Source organism: Lissotriton vulgaris, chromosome 1_1 (genome assembly GCF_964263255.1).
Source record: "Lissotriton vulgaris chromosome 1_1, aLisVul1.2, whole genome shotgun sequence".
In the NCBI taxonomy this organism is placed as follows: Eukaryota; Metazoa; Chordata; class Amphibia; order Caudata; family Salamandridae; genus Lissotriton; species Lissotriton vulgaris.
The window spans coordinates 1,821,846,617-1,821,863,360 of record NC_141685.1 but is presented as its reverse complement, the minus strand read 5'-3'; the positions used below and the strand labels follow the sequence as shown (position 1 = coordinate 1,821,863,360).

The following is a 16,744-nucleotide window of genomic DNA, read 5'->3' as shown; positions in this document are numbered from 1 at the left end:
ATAAGGTCTTTGTTTGAACTCCAGTATGGTAAATACACAAGGCCATGAGTACTCACAACTGATGCTGTCTGCGAGGTTCTTCAGCTGCTGCACATTGTCGAGCATCTCAATATTTTGTGTATAAGGGTTGTAGCGAGCAGAGAAAGGTCGCGGAATGGTAGCAGCATATTTCCTAGATCAGAAAAAAACATTACATTTAAATATACGCTTTTCTTTAATATCATCCTGTTTTAAAATAATACAAGCATTGGCGAACTAATTTGTCTGACTTTAATTTGCTAATGCAGCAAAACATGCTTTTTCCATTGAACAATGATATTACAGACAGAAATATTGTCATTGTCAATACTTGTTTATAAGACCAGTGAGTTTGTAGTACCACTAAATCACATGCTAGCCTTCAAGAAAAAAAAATATTTTAAATTGGCTTATTGAAATGTGTGACGATAAGGGTGAGCATATGGCATCGCATCCACATGCTCTTCCATGTATGTCAAGCACAGACAGAATGAATACTGGCAGACTGAGGCACATGTATGTACATTTGTTAAGGCATATAGAAATACATATTTGTCTATTAATGAGCTGTATGAAAATACATTAGGTCCTTCAGCACTACAGGCAAAAGAAAAAGTGAAAAACATGAACTCTCATTAGAGAAGTCAATACAAAAGGAGAACCCTTGCTAGTGAATACCTAACTCATGTAGGGAATGGACCACCACATATGTCAGTTTTTTAAAAAAGGCACTGAACCCTCACCCATCTTTTCCTCTGACACTAATGGGCTTAACCTAACCTCTGAGTATTTATATTGTTGCAGTTTTTTTAACGACTCTGGTTTGACCCCCATAGGTATTGGGATAGTGAGAGATTTAAGGGTTGAGTTACCTAAAGTTGTGTCAATAGCTTTAATAAGGCAACCCCATTGTATGACTAAAAACACAGAACATTCTCGAGGTCTAGAGACTCGTTCTACATTATGCCTCTTGGTACTATGGATAACTTCCATCTATGCTAATAGTGAGTGTGTTATGAGACAGTGATATAAAGAAAACAATAGAGAAAACGGTCTGGTGATCCATAATAAATGGTTGGAATCGCTTCCAAGTCGAGCTAGCACTAAAAACTGAGATACTCCTTGACTTGTAGATAGGAAGGGCGGGCGTCTCAAACGTAATGTGTTCGCCTGATGTCATTCTCATTTTGTATTGATGGTGTCTGTGGTTTAAATGGTATACATACTCTGTAATATGTATGAATATGTAAATATCCTTGTGCGTGCACATATATGTATACTAATATATCGCATATGTACTTATATATACTATATGTATTTAAGTACTACATTTGAATGCATGTATACAGTGTGTTTGTGCAACTTGACCATCTCTACAAAGACTTTGAATTTAGACATGGACAAAAAAGAGAGATGGAAAGAGGAGTGAGGCAGAGAAAAAATATATGAGGAAATACATTTTAAACATAATTATTACAGTCATTTTACAAAAAAGTAGACTCAATCAATCAATCAATCATAGACATTTATAGAGAGCACTACCTACCCGTAGGGTCTCGAGGCGCTTGGGTGGGGGGGGGGGGGTGCCGCTACTGCTCAAACAGCCAGGTCTTGAGCTTCTTCCTGAAGGAGAGGTGGTCTTGGTTCAGGCGCAGGTCGGCTGGGAGGGAGTTCGAGGTCTTGGCGGCCAGGTAGGAGAAGGACGTTCCTCCTGTAGTGGCTCTGCGGATGCGTGGGACGGCGGCGAGGGCGTGGCTGGCGGATCGGAGGTGGCGTTTGGGGGCGTAGAAGTTGATTCGGTTGTTGAGGTAGCTCGGGCCTTGGTCGTGGAGAGCTTTGTGTGCGTGGGTAAGGAGGCGGAAGGTGATTCTTTTGTTGACCGGGAGCCAGTGCAGGTCTCTTAGGTGTCCGGAGATGTGGCTGTGTCATGGGATATCGAGGATGAGTCTGGCTGAGGCGTTCTGGATGCGCTGGAGTCTCTTCTGGATCTTGGCAGTGGTTCCGGCGTAGAGTGTGTTGCCGTAGTCCAGTCGGCTGGTGACGAGGGCCTGGGTGACGGTCTTCCTGGTCTCTGTGGGGATCCACCAGAAGATCTTCCGAAGCATGCGCAGGATGTTGAAGCACGACGAGGAGACGGCGTTGACTTGCCTGGTCATGGAGAGGGAGGAGTCCAGGATGAAACCCAGGTTGCGTGCGTGGTCCGTCGGTTTGGGTGCGGTGCCCAGGGCGGGGGGCCACCAGGAGTCGTCCCAGGTGGAGGGCGAGGAGCCCAGGATGAGGACCTCCGTCTTATCTGAGTTCAGCTTCAGGCGGCTCGTCGTCATCCACTCGGCTACCTTACTCATCCCTTCGTGCAGGTTGGCTCTGGCGGCGGCGGGGTCGTTGGTCAGGGAGAGGATCAGCTGGGTGTCGTCGGCGTAGGAGATGATGTTGAGGTTGTGTTGGCGTGCGATGGCCGCGAGGGGGCTCATGTAGACGTTGAAGGATCCTTGAGGGACGCCGCAGATGACTTCGGTGGCCTCTGACTTGTACAGTGGTAGGCGGACTCTTTGTGTTCTTCCGTCGAGAAAGGAGATGATCCATTCCAGCGCCTTCTCCTGGATTCCGACGTTGCTGAGGCGCTGTACTAGGGTGCGGTGGCAGACCGTGTCGAAAGCCGCGGAGAGGTCTAGCAGGATGAGGGCCGCTGTTTCCCCGTTGTCCATCAGGGCTCGGATGTCGTCAGTGGCGGCGATGAGGGCGGTCTCGGTGCTGTGGTTGGCGCGGAATCCGGACTGCGATGGGTCGAGGGATCCATTCGTCTCAAGGAAGGCGGCCAGCTGTTTATTGACGGTCTTCTCGATGACTTTGGCTGGAAACGGGAGTAGAGAGATGGGGCGGTAATTCTTGACTAATATTACGCTGAAGTAGCCACGCTTCCCCTACTAGGAAATGAAACTTTTGACATAAAAGAAGGGCACTCTAGCAACATTATATGATGTGATAAGCTTGTCTAGCTACATCACAGAAAAATATCTTGTGATTTAACAGTTTTATATCGGTAGCCACATAAATCAACCCTATGTTCTGATAATCTTGATGCACAACTCTTCTATTAAACATCCATTAAAATAAAACCGGATTGTTACCTCTACAATAGAAAAACTATGTTGAACAATGAAAAGCATGAATCTTGTTTAATGATACATTAATGCTTATAACGGTATGATGTTTGTTTGATGTACTCCCCCATGCGCTGCATTCTGCTGAAAACTTGACAATGCTTCTGGAACAGTCCTGATCTACTCCATGGAATCTGTTGTTTTTTGTGTGTGCTTATTTGCATGTTTACCATGTAAAGAGCTCTGCTACCCCCAAGTGTAGTGTGTGCTCTATAAAACACTAAATAAATAACTAAGTATATCTAAGAAAGTTGGCATTTTCAGTTCGCTTGAATTCGTGGTACTGAAATCATTCTGGTTTCTTGAGAGGTGTCTGCTATGTTCTGCTGCCACAATAACTGCATTAAATCCTAGAACAGAGTAGCTAATTTTGAATGTATCTTAATCTTACCAAAAATAATAGGTCAGCATTTCGGTAAGTGCCAAAATGAACAGAAAAGCAGAGCTGTATTACCTCACTTTCTCTTTTGCGTCTTCAAAACTCTCAGCAACATAGTAAACAGGCTGGAATTCTGTGATAGGATACTTCTGGGCTGCAGTTTTTGCTGGCTCAAAGGGGTGAAGCTCTGGCTTGTCTGTCAAGCAGTACTGCAATGAAAAAATGGAAGACATCAGCAACTAAGGATAAATCAAGTATTAGCAATATCAACAGGTCAAATTGAAAGGCCTCTTCAGCCATTGGGGAGTTTAGGCTCTCACTCAGTGCAATGTATCCTAATGGGCTGAGGGGCTAAGCCCCTCACCTTTTGGCCATTAAAAGAATGTCTATCAGACTGAGTAAAAGTCAGCCTGACAGACACTCTTTATTTCCAGGTTAGGCAGCCAGGAGCTAGACCTGCGCAAACTCCTGGCAGTCTGAGCTAAACATTGCAAGAAGTCACAGTTCCTGCGGGTGTGAAATCTTCAGCCTGGCAAAGCACCTCGAGGACCTCCCTTCGTGATGAGGAGGAGCATCACTGACTGACTTGGACAATGGTGCTTTAGTTCTAAGCCCTGAAGTGTCCAGGGCTGAGTGTCAAACACTGACACCTTGTCAAAGAATGGAGTGGAGTCTGCAGTCTTATTTACCTCATCCCACTCTGTGACAAGTGACGGACTGCTGCCTTCCCTCATTGGCTGATCTAAAGTCAGTCAATGAGGGAAGGTGCAGTCCCAACCTCCCTAAGACCCCAGATGCTTGGGACTGCTGCCTTCCCTCACTGGCTAATCTAAGGTCAGTCAATGAGGGAAGGCAGCAGTCCCAACCTTCCTGGGACCTCAGAGGCTTGGGACTGCTGCCTTCCCTCATTGGCTTGTGGAATTTTAGTTTGCGAACTGAACATCATCTGCGCCATCTTGCCCATTCCTCAGACATGCGTACGAATATGTACGGCAGCCATTTTAGGTGCCATGGTCTCCCTGTTCACGATCGATCGTTAGCGCACTCCCCTGACCCTGCAAGCATCCCCCACGCACCCTGGCTGCCCCCGCTCTCACATGCACAAGTCATAAACCCTCACTCTCCGCGTGATTCTGTCCCTGGGAGTCCCGCCCCGCGCCTGACCAACACCTCCTCTCCTTCCATGAATACCCCTCTTTTGATAAACCCTTCCTCTACGCTCGATTGTCCACACCGACCCTTCCTTTCATGAATATCTCTCCTTTGATGCCCCCTTCCTTTGAGCCCGATTGTTTGCACGGATCCCCGGTCATCACCTAGCCTGAGGATACAGTTTATTGCCCCCTACTGTATGGAGTCGCCCCTCCTCAAAGGAACTACTATTGATCATGGCCTCCCCACCCCCTGCGATCCGGTCAGGCGCACACATTCTAAGAATCGGAGGAACATCCAGCTGTGTGATAGCCCCCTCCTAATGTATATGGGGTGAGACCTCTACAATGAGACACGTGTGGGATGGGTCTGAAACGGGGATTCCGGGGATGTCTTTTCATACTTCAAAGTGTCTTTATTGCAATAAAGAATGCTCACATGTCATAAGCCCGGGTATAAGAGGCCAGGCCTCAGAAAGGCTGTTAGAGCACCTCGAGACGATACCTTGCTGTCCGATCTGATGTGTTCTGCTCCGTCGGAATAAAACTTGTTTCTTGCCTTCCAGTCTCCAGCGCCTGCCTCTTTGTTTGGTAACTTAAGTGGTAATAGAGGCGGTTTGCGCCGGGCAACTTTGAAAAAGGTCATCAGCCCTACCTTTTCGACAATTGGCGTCCCAAACGTGGGGCCCATCAGTGACTCGTGGATCCAGTGGGAGAGGTCCTGACGACAGAGTGAACGACTGCAACGATCGGGAGTGCACCTGCCCCATAGACCCTCGTCTGGCAGCCGATCATCCGAACTTCACTGGTTCCGAACAGACCTCTCTCGAGTGATCTACGGTCCTGACTGGGAACCATCAGGAGTGCCGTGAAGATCACGAAGAATAGAGGACGATCGGGCGCTGGATTCGGAAGACAAGAAACTGTCCATGCGGTCCGGGTAAGGTCGTGTAACGCGACAAATTGCGAAATGATTGTCTGATTTGGATAATACTAGTATTGAATTGTTGGTTCTTTTTGGAGATTCACTGTCTGCAAACGGAGAAACAACAGGCTCTCTCTCTTTGCAAGCAGTGAAGGATAGGTAACGCAGACCTTTTGCCCCCGTTGTAATCCGTCGTGCCTATCTTCCTCCCCCACTGATTGATTGTTTGGCCTGAACTGTTGTTCGCGGATTGTTTTCTGGAGATTCTCTGCCTGCAAACAGGGAAGAACAGGTTCTCTCTTTGCAGGTAGTGAAAGGGTAGGTAACGCAGACTTTTGTCCCCGTTGTAACCCGTCGTGCCTACTTATTCTCCCCATTGATTGTTTGATTGACCGAACATCGACTGTTCGATATTGGTTCTTTTGAGGTATTCACCGCCTGCAAACAACGAAGAATAGAAATATTCTGTCTAGTCTTTGCACGCAGTGATAAGATAGGTAGTGCAGACTTTTGTCCCCGTTGTAATCCGTCATGCCTATCTTCTCCCCACTGATTGGTAGCCTGTTTAGCCCGGACCGCTTATTAGAGATGAACCATCCAGCTCCACCGGAAGGCACCCCTAATAAGGACATGTTCACTAAGCATGGACTAGTCGCCGTAGCTTATAGTAAGTTATGGCATAAATATACAAAGAAGGACTCCGAAAGTCAGTGGCCACTGATAGGTTCCTTTGATGACCATAAAATAGAAACGTTAGAAACAGCTCTTCGGAAAAACAAGACAACGCCCACCATGCTCGACAGTATCGGCATGTGGCGCAAAGAAGCAGAGCAACGAAAGAAAAGAGAAGAAGCTAAAATAGGGAAAGAGTTACGAAAGGCAGCCCATCTGGCCGCTAAGAAACTAGAAGAAGAAATAAAATAAAGAAAGGAAGCTAGACAAAAGCAGGAATCAGGGTCGGCGGGCCAATGCCCTGTTAGGACCCCCTCTACGCTCTACCCTGAGCTGCCCTCCAAACAACGGGCGAACGACGAGTTACTGCTAGGTCCTCCGATTATCTACATGCCCCCCCCCCATATGTCCCCTGCCAGCCTCTAGTACAGCACCTGCCAGTTCTGAGTGCGGGCGAGAGTGACCTTAGCGCTAGTGCCCCGGCCCTCACGGCCTCCGCACCGGCCGCATTAGTAACAGCATCAGACGAACTCGAGACTAACAAGCAGCCACCAGCCAGACCAAATAGGTTGAGCAAAGATGAGCGGGATGGGATTGACAAGATAGCAAAGACGCTGGTAGAACGGAAGGAGAGCGAAGAATATACAATGGATATGCACAATTCACATGCCGGTAGCCACAGGCGGCATTTCATTTTACGATTCAGCTACCACACCCTGAACGCATATGAGGATAGGTATCAGAATAAGGGTCCTGCTAAACTGACGACTTTATATAGAAAGGTCGATGTCGGGGATGGGACTGAGCATGATGTGGCGGACCTCTTCATGCAAACGCTTCAGGTCTTCCGCCACCTCACGGAACAGAAACCAGAAGTTAAGATTATAGTCCCTGAAACGACTGGGCCCTCATCAGAAGTAGCCAACACTATGATGCCTATCAGAGAAGCCGCCCCCTACTGGGTCCCCCCAAGAGGTCAGGGAACAAACGACGATATCAACCACACAGATGCAAAAGGGAGGGTTGTGTACAATTGGGTTTATCAACCATGGGATCGTCAAGATATTTTAACTTTTAGGCAAACCCTGCCCGATTTAATAAAGAACCCGACAGCATTTTATACCGAACTAGGCACAGCCTTGGGTTCAACGATAATGACTCTAGCGGACATTGACTTGTTTTTCGGGTTATGTCTGCCGGCTGACGTGTGGAAGCAAATCCGGAAAGCCGACCACACAGATCTGTTCGGCCATACCTGGAATCAACTCAGTGAGCTAGATAGACGGCGAGAGCCCGGAAAGAAACCGGTAAAAGACATACTGGAACTCCCGGACAAAATAGTTCAGAAGCTAAAGACATTGATCCCAGAGAAAAAGGTAGATTGGTCGATAGTCACGGCTTGCCGTCAGAAACCTCTGGAAGATGTATCAGAATACTTCTCCCGATTTGAGACAGTGTTCTCCGACTACAGTGGCCAAGACATGACCACTGCAACCGGACAACACCTATTCGTGCAAAACTATGTAAAGGGTCTATCGCAAGAGGTCTCCCAAAAGTTACAGACGAGCGAGAGTAGTTGGGGGGCCTCCAAGCCCGCAGCTATCCTTCAAATGGCTCAGTACTACGAACACCAAAAGAATGAGAATGACAGGGCATCCGAGAGAAAGAAGAAAGATCTGAAAGAAAGGGTGATGATAGCCCAGATACAAGGGGTGGCAGTCGGAAGAGAACCCCACAGGGGGAGCTACCAGTCAGCTGCCCCTAGAAATCCACCCCCAAAAGACCGCACACCTACTTCCTACTCTGGACGTAGGGACATAGAGGATAATCAGTGCGCATTTTGCAGAGGATTCGGGCATTGGAAGTCTCAATGTCCGGCTCTTCTGGAACTAATTAAAAATAAAGAGACAAGGATTATGACGAATGGCCCCAGGACTAGAGGGCAGGGGCGAGGGCACACAAACGACACCAACAACGACAGACCAGGTAGATCGAACACGTTTGACCGCCCCTGACAGAACCAGTATCAACTGTCTGACTGTGAGAACGCCCCCGACTTTGCATAGGACTGCCAGGGGCAAGGGAGGGATCCAGTCGAGCTCTGTGTTGACCAGCAAGGTCCTTACGTCACCGCTAAGGTCCTGGGTACAAAGTCTCCATTCTTGGTAGACACTGGAGCGACACGTAGTGTGTTATCAAAACGACTGATCCCAAAGGCACCCTTGTCTGGCTCACACATTACATCGATAGGTTTCGATGGAACGCCCTCCACTAATCTCCTGTCTGTACCTATCCCCTTCGACCTAGGAAACCACCCTACTGACACAACATTTCTGCTCTCCTCCAACTCCCCCGACGCCATTATGGGTATTGACTTACTAAAACATTTCCGAACTACCATTAGGTGTTCCCCAGATGGAGTCCGAGTCATCCTGTACGACAACCCGAGCATGTCCAGACCCTGCCCCGCACGACATATGTACTCTATAACTGATGCTGACCTGTCCTTGCTCGACACCCTGCCCCCGTACCTATGGGCCAAAAACGACTCTGATGTAGGACGAATGATGATTGACCCTGTGCACATAACTGTTCGACAAGACGCAACGCTCCCGAAACTCCCACAGTACCGAATATCACCCGAAGGCGAGAAGGCATTGGTAGCGATTATTCAGTCCCTGGTAGATGCAGGAGTGATAGAGAAAGTGGTTAGCAATGTCTGTAACAGCCCTATCCTACCCATTGTTAAAAAGCAAGGTGAGGGAGATGAGAAAGCGTACCGCTTCATCATCGACCTACGAGAGGTCAACAAAGTGGTTGTGCCACAGTACCCCGTAGTCTCAGACATCACCACCATTCTGACCCTCATCCCATCCACTGCCACCACCTTCACTGTTCTTGATCTTAAGAATGCATTTTTCTCTATCCCCATCCACCCAGACAGCCGTTATCTCTTCGGCTTCACCCTGAAAAACCGTTCGTACCGATTTTGTAGAGCTCCCCAGGGCTACACTGAAAGTCCCAGCATTTACAGCCAGGCCCTCAAAAGACAGCTGGACGCCGTCCAGCTACCAGATGGAGTGGTGTTGATCCAATATGTCGATGATATCCTTTTGGCGGCCGACACCACTCCACTTGCCATCACGGCCACTATCCAACTCCTGCACTTTCTTGCGGAAAATGGCCACAAAGTCTCCAAAAAGAAACTGCAGTTCTGCCAGTCCCAAGTGACATACCTAGGCCATCTCCTGTCCAAAGAAGGGAGGAAACTTACGCCCGACCGAATCCAAACCATCCTAGATACCCCCGTCCCAAAAACACAGAAGCAAGTCCGTTCTTTAGTGGGTCTTACCTCTTTCTGCCGACAATGGTTACCAAATTTCAGTCTCATTATCAAACCCCTACTTTCCCTGTTGGCCAAAGATGTCCCCTTCCCACTCCCTTGGACCCCCGAATGTCAAACGTCCTTTAAAGAGTTGCGGGATGCCCTTTGCTCAGCACCTGTCCTGGGAACACCAGATTACTCCAAGCCCTTCTCCCTCTTCACTCACGAAAGGGAGGGATGCGCGTTATCTGTCCTAACTCAGCCCATCGGCTCTAAGCAGCGCCCTTGTGCCTATTTCTCTGCCACTCTTGACCCTGTCGCCAGAGCTTTGCCTGCCTGCCTTCGAGCAGTAGCCGCCGCTGCTGTCTCTATCCGTCAGAGTGAGGGAATCGTACTTTCGAACTCCCTCACGGTGTTAGTAGCCCACGCGGTCGACACCCTTTTGAACCAGACCAAGACTCAACACCTGACTAGTGCACGACTGACGGGGTACGAATTGACTCTACTTGCACCCCACATCACTCTGAAGAGATGCACGACTTTGAATCCTGCCACACTGTTGCCCTTGCCTGAAAATGACCCCGATGTGCCCCCTATACACGACTGTGTGACCCGCACGAACGAACAGACCAGGAGTAGAGTTGATCTCCGAGACACTGCTTTTACAGACCCTGATGGAGAGCTATGGGTAGACGGCTCTTGCATCAAACTCCCAGACGGCACCACTTCAGCTGCCTATGCGGTAACGACAGCCCGAACAGTAGTTGAGACAGCCCGCATCACACAACGATCCGCACAGGCGGCAGAGCTAATTGCCCTCACACGAGCATGTATCATAGCGGCAGGAACCACGGCGAACATTTACACGGACAGCCAGTATGCCTTCGGGGTGGTTCATCATTTTGGGCTCTTGTGGAGGGAAAGGGGATTCCTGACGTCCCATGGCACGCCCATCCTCCACGGAGATCTAGTTTCCGCCCTGATTGAAGCAGTTCTCCTACCGAAACGATTAGCAGTGATCAAATGTCAGGCACACAAGAAGGTGACGGACCTAGTCGGACAGGGAAATGCGCTGGCCGACATCACTGCCCGAACCACAGCTGAGAATAGGACGATGACACGCATGTATGTGGCCAGGTCACAAGCAGAAAAATGGACTGACGCTAGGGAGACAATTAGGGACATCCAGTCGGCCAGCACCCCTCACGAACTGACCGAGTGGGCACGGGTGGGATTAAAGGACGATGAAGGCTGCTGGCGGACAAAAGATGCAAACAAATGGTTGCTGCCTGACTCATACTTGATTCCCATACTGACTATGCCACACTCTCCCGCACACATAGGATCTGCCCCCATGACTGAACTCATTTCCAAAGTCTGGCACAACGACAAAATCCCCGACTCAGCCAAATGCCTGGTCCAGCAGTGCCTTATCTGCCTGCAACACAACCCCGGGAAAGGAACTGTGGTACCCCGGGGAGGGTTTGGGATCCCCGACCACCCCTTTGAGGTCCTCCAGATGGATTACATCCAGCTAGAAATATGCCAAAGCTTGAAATATGTATTAATCATTGTATGTGCCTTTAGCAAATGGGTAGAAGCCTATCCAACCCGTGATAACACTGCCATGACTACTGCCAAAGTACTACTGAAAGAGTTTTTCCCTCGCTACGGCCATTGTCGAATTTTATGGAGCGACAACGGCCCCCACTTCATAGCTGAAGTTATCCAACTAATCTTGAAGGGGTTGGGTGTAAAACAGAGGTTTCATGCGGTCTTCCACCCTCAATCCGCTGGCTTAGTCGAGCGACACAACGCTACACTGAAACTAAAGCTGTCAAAAATAGTGGCCTCCACAGGACTTAAGTGGCCAGATGCCCTCCCACTGGCGTTGCTATCAATGCGCTCCACTCTCACTAAGCACCATTTGACCCCCTACGAGGTCGTATTTGGGCGACCGATGAACCTCTGGACTGCCCCCAAACCGACCTCCATTCGCGACGTCCCCGACGTCCTGCTGTCAGATTACTTGTACAAATTAACTAAAACGTTGTCTGTCATTCATCAACAGGTGCAGCAGGCCATCCCCGATGCTTCCAGGGGTCCGGGCCACGACATCCAACCGGGGGATTATGTGCTAGTCCGGAATTTTCAACGGGCAAAGAGTCTGGAACCCCGGTGGACGGGCCCCTGGCAAGTACTGATCACCACCCGGACGGCCCTTCGAGTGGAGGGGAAACGGCACTGGCTGCACGCACACCACTGCAAGAAGGTCTCCTCGACCCTGGCCACAACAGAAAACGTCGACACCCAGGAAGAGCTCCTGAACAAGGATCGGCCATCACTGAACTGCTATCCTGATACTGAGGCACTCGAAGTTGCAAAATTCTCTGATCCCACTGTGCCATCCAAGGAAGGGTATTTCCTGCGTCGAAAGGAGGGAGCTTCGGCTAAGTAGACCACGGACTAAGTTAAATCTCAGAACGGTGGCCTAAACACAACCAAGGGTTACCCGGAGAGAAGCTAAACTAAGTCTGTGGTTCTGCCCGCTACCGAGCACCTTGAAGATGATGGAAGCGCCAGATAAGAAGATGATGGAAGCAACCGGAAATACCCACTACAGGAACCCAAAGACTGACAGTATGCACAAATCAAAGACAATCGCCTTCTTCATTGTCTTCCTCTTTTGCCTCCTCCTCATGACTTCCTTCTGGATCTTGGAGGAAAGCACACCCGCTCACCAGATATTGCTGACCACTGTGCAGCCAACCACTATGAAAGAGCATCACCTGATCTCCCTTTCGCCTCAGCTCCGAGAAAGGCATAAGGAGTTCTGGAACAATTCCTTCGTGCAACTGTTGCACCAACACAACCTTGCAGCCAACGCCACCAACTGTTGGATCTGCGGGTTGCTCCCGCATGCCACCGGACACTCTATCCCATTCATCCCTTCACCTTTCTCAGTTCACGGCTCCTGCCTTGCCTGGTTGATCCTCTTGCAAGAGAGCCACAGGGACAACGCCACTTCTGGTCAAACAGTGTCACACTTTTACTATGGGTTCTGGCTGAACAAAACCGGAAGGACGTCTGCTCCCTTTTGCCCTTTGACCTCTGGTTCCACCTTCCATATGGACATCCCTGCCAAAGAACGGGTTGAGATGCAGGTGCTCCATAATCCAGCTAGACCCACCTTCTCCTACTTACGGAAACGAACTGCTGCCACTCTAACTGTGGCTCTGTCTGTTATCAATGTCACGGGCCTTGTGTGCATCAAAGGCCTGGGAAACAGCTGGTGGGTCACAGTTCCTGCCACATCACCAGGACATTGGACACGATTGATCCCCCCTCCTTTGTTGCTTCTCCGAATATGTACTTTGTTTGTGGCACCAAAGCTTACACTTGGCTCCCGAAAGGTTGGGGGGGTACTTGCTACATCGCCTTCATTCTCCCCCCAACGTATGTGGCCCCAGCCAACCATCACCGGCAAAAGCGCGCCGGAGACATTGGACAAGCCGACTCCACCGGAGCACAGTTCCTGGATGCGGTGAAGGGACTTGTTCCTCTGTGGGGCCCGATGGCAAACAGCCGCGCCATCCGACATCTGACCCAGGCAGTAGAAACGACCATCAACATCACGGCTGGCATCCTCGCTAACAACACGGCTGAGCTTCAGGCAGTCCGCCTGGTGGCTCTTCAAAACCGCCTTGTTCTAGATGTAGTTCTAGCCGACCGTGGAGGAGCATGCCGCATCATCGGATCCAGCTGTTGCACCTACGTGCCAGATAACTCGCCTTCAGTCTACAAAGCAATCGAACACCTCCACAGACTTTCCTCGGAGGTTCATCAGGAGCAGGAAGGATGGTCGCTTGGAAGCTGGTTTTGGGATACTTTGAAGGATCGGGGATGGAGGTTGTTCACATTTATATTGATACCGGTTGTGGTACTGTGTGGGTGTTGCCTAGGAATTCAATGTTTGCCACCTTTGTGTTCACTCATTTCTAACTGCATGTGCCCCAAGACTTTGGACTTCAGAACTGAGCACATGAGTCCCCTCAATGAGATAGAAATACGTGGTCTTATGGGGATAGATCCGAATTGACAAGCTGGTGAGACATGTTAAAAGGGAGGACTGTGGAATTTTAGTTTGCGAACTGAACATCATCTGCGCCATCTTGCCCATTCCTCAGACTCGCGTACGAATATGTACGGCAGCCATTTTAGGTGCCATGGTCTCCCTGTTCACAATCGATCATTAGCGCACTCCCCTGACCCTGCAAGCATCCCCCACGCACCCTGGCTGCCCCCACTCTCACATGCACAAGTCATAAACCCTCACTCTCCGCGTGATTCTGTCCCTGGAAGTCCCGCCCCGCACCTGACCAACACCTCCTCTCCTTCCATGAATACCCCTCTTTTGATAAACCCTTCCTCTACTCTCGATTGTCCACACCGACCCTTCCTTTCATGAATATCTCTCCTTTGATGCCCCCTTCCTTTGAGCCCGATTGTTTGCACGGATCCCCGGTCATCACCTAGCCTGAGGATACAGTTTATTGCCCCCTACTGTAACGAGTCGCCCCTCCTCAAAGGAACTACTATTGATCATGGCCTCCCCACCCCCTGCGATCCGGTCAGGCACACACATTCTAAGAATCGGCGGAACATCCAGCTGTGTGATAGCCCCCTCCTAATGTATATGGGGTGAGACCTCTACAATGAGACACGTGTGGGATGGGTCTGAAACGGGGATTCCGGGGATGTCTTTTCATACTTCAAAGTGTCTTTATTGCAATAAAGAATGCTCACATGTCATAAGCCCGGGTATAAGAGGCCAGGCCTCAGAAAGGCTGTTAGAGCACCTCGAGACGATACCTTGTTGTCCGATCTGATGTGTTCTGCTCCGTCGGAATAAAACTTGTTTCTTGCCTTCCAGTCTCCAGCGCCTGCCTCTTTGTTTGGTAACTTGAGTGGTAATAGAGGCGGTTAGCGCCGGGCAACTTTGAAAAAGGTCATCGGCCCTACCTTTTCTACAGGCTGACCTAAGGGAAGGCAGCAGTCCCACCCCTCATGGAATCTCCAAGGCAGAGCTGCGCAGGTATGATTTTGTTTTTAATGTTTATTGTGTGTGTGCTAGCATGAATACATGGGAGTGAGTGTTGTGAATAGATATGTGGGAATGCATGAGTGTGAGTGAGTGCCTATTTGTGCCTTTGTGCCCTAGCCGTCCCCTCCCTGCTAATGGTACAGGATGCAGCTGTACTCAGTACCTCGACTTACATGCACTGAGTCACTCATCTTGGCATTTATACATCAATTCTCCCACTCACTGACTCCTTGCATTCACCCAGGCACGCTACTACAGTTAAACACAAACAGAAAAAGCAAGTATGTGTAAGATAATTAAAAGAATAAAAGTTTTTTTTTTTTAATCCTGCAGCATAAACATGGCCCACAATGAAAAATAAGTAAAAAAAATTAATCATAGCAGTGGGTGACAATCTTGGAATGGTGTTGAGCATAATGTCTCATTGTTGTACCAACCAAAGATGACAGACATGTTATTCCTAAATATAGGGGCGATTGTGGACTAGTTAAACAATGGTACACTATGGACAATACAATTACTAAATGGCCACTTCATTGAGAAGCAGTGGCTCTGTACGACATGATGCGCTGCAGATGAAATGAGTGGGAATTGAGCAGCCTAATACCTCTTATCTGGGGAGTTTTGGACACTTTAGGTAAAGGCAAGGAGAGCAAATTAGGCCGATGTAAAAAAATAAAAAAATGAAACGCTCAATTACTTGTGCACATGATGTGGCACTGAAGTGCACTCAATTTTAGCTGGACAGTTACATGGGATCAAGAGCATTCCTGTCCCTGAAAGGGATTTAAAACTAGTGGCTACATGGGCTAACCCAGTGTTCCATTCTATTCGCGTTTATGGGTGGAAACAGAATGTAAATGACACTGAAATAGAACATACATTGAAAATGAATGATGCAAAGCTCCTCTCTGTATGTACATGCATCTAAAAAGTATGTTAATTTGCATGCGACTAAATACTATGCATAAAACGTTACAGTTGGCAAATGATATACAGCCCAATCTTTGACAGTCCAGCAAAGATTCACTCAGTGCAAATTTTCTATCCAGAGATCTGTCAGCTGGGTTGACAAACATCAAAATCCTTGCCTACTCTGGTAACCTGTTAGAATCCATGTAACAAAATAAATATCAGCATTCATCACCACAGTGTAATGACAATTCACCCATTAAGGCTTATTAGCTTTTACATATGCTTTTCACAACACATATGTCAGGCCTACTGCCTTGTCATATCATTTCGTAATAAACATACCAGACGTATTAATCCTGACAACTTTTCCCAAAGAAACAACAAGGCCTATACCCTTTGGCTTATCACCATGACCAACTCAGGTGTACAGTATTGAGAATAAGCTTTCCCCCAAGACTACTATTGAGTTTAGAGTTATAAAATGAAAAATATATATGCAAGTATGAATAAAATAAGACTATACAGTGGGTCTAGCAATGAACACCACAGTGCAAATCTTCACAGTGCAAATCTGCTATCTGCAGGATTTGTCAAAAGGGGTGCCCAGCATCAAACTCCTTACCTACTGCCTCAATCAGCGAGAATCCATGTAACAAAATACCCGTGTACAGGCTTTACCACAGTGTTGTAACAATCCATGCTAAAAAACCTAAAGTTTTAACATATGCTTTTCACAATAAATACTTTAAGTTGACTTCCTTTGTAATAACCTACTTGTATTAAGCAGATTAGCCATATGGCATCTGATATATCTTTTTCCAATAAGTCTAATTGCCTTCATCATCACCTTGTCACCATAACCATCTCAGTCCAACTGAACTGAGCATAAACTTTTCCATAAGGATATAAATATCACTGATATGTACAAAATTACTGTTGAGAAAACAATATACAATCCGTCTAAAGAGGGCCTAACACAGATTATCACAGTGCAAACATTCGACTTTCAGGGTTGAACACCAAAACCCTTGCATACTTCTAAACTGCGAAGTTGTCTTAACGTTTTATGATTACCAGATCATACATATGACAGC

General features: G+C 48.3%; 1 protein-coding gene across 2 annotated transcripts in view; it reads right to left on the bottom strand.

The window, feature by feature from the left end:
- Positions 1-16,744, bottom strand: part of PAH (phenylalanine hydroxylase) — a 260,469-nt gene that overhangs the window by 23,600 nt on the left and 220,125 nt on the right. For both annotated transcript variants that reach the window (XM_086919176.1, XM_086919177.1), the window contains 2 exons: positions 3,634-3,767; positions 57-172 (listed from right to left, as the gene is read on the bottom strand). In XM_086919176.1, the coding sequence (XP_086775302.1) occupies positions 57-172; positions 3,634-3,767 (250 nt within the window). The remainder of the gene's footprint in view (positions 1-56; positions 173-3,633; positions 3,768-16,744) is intronic.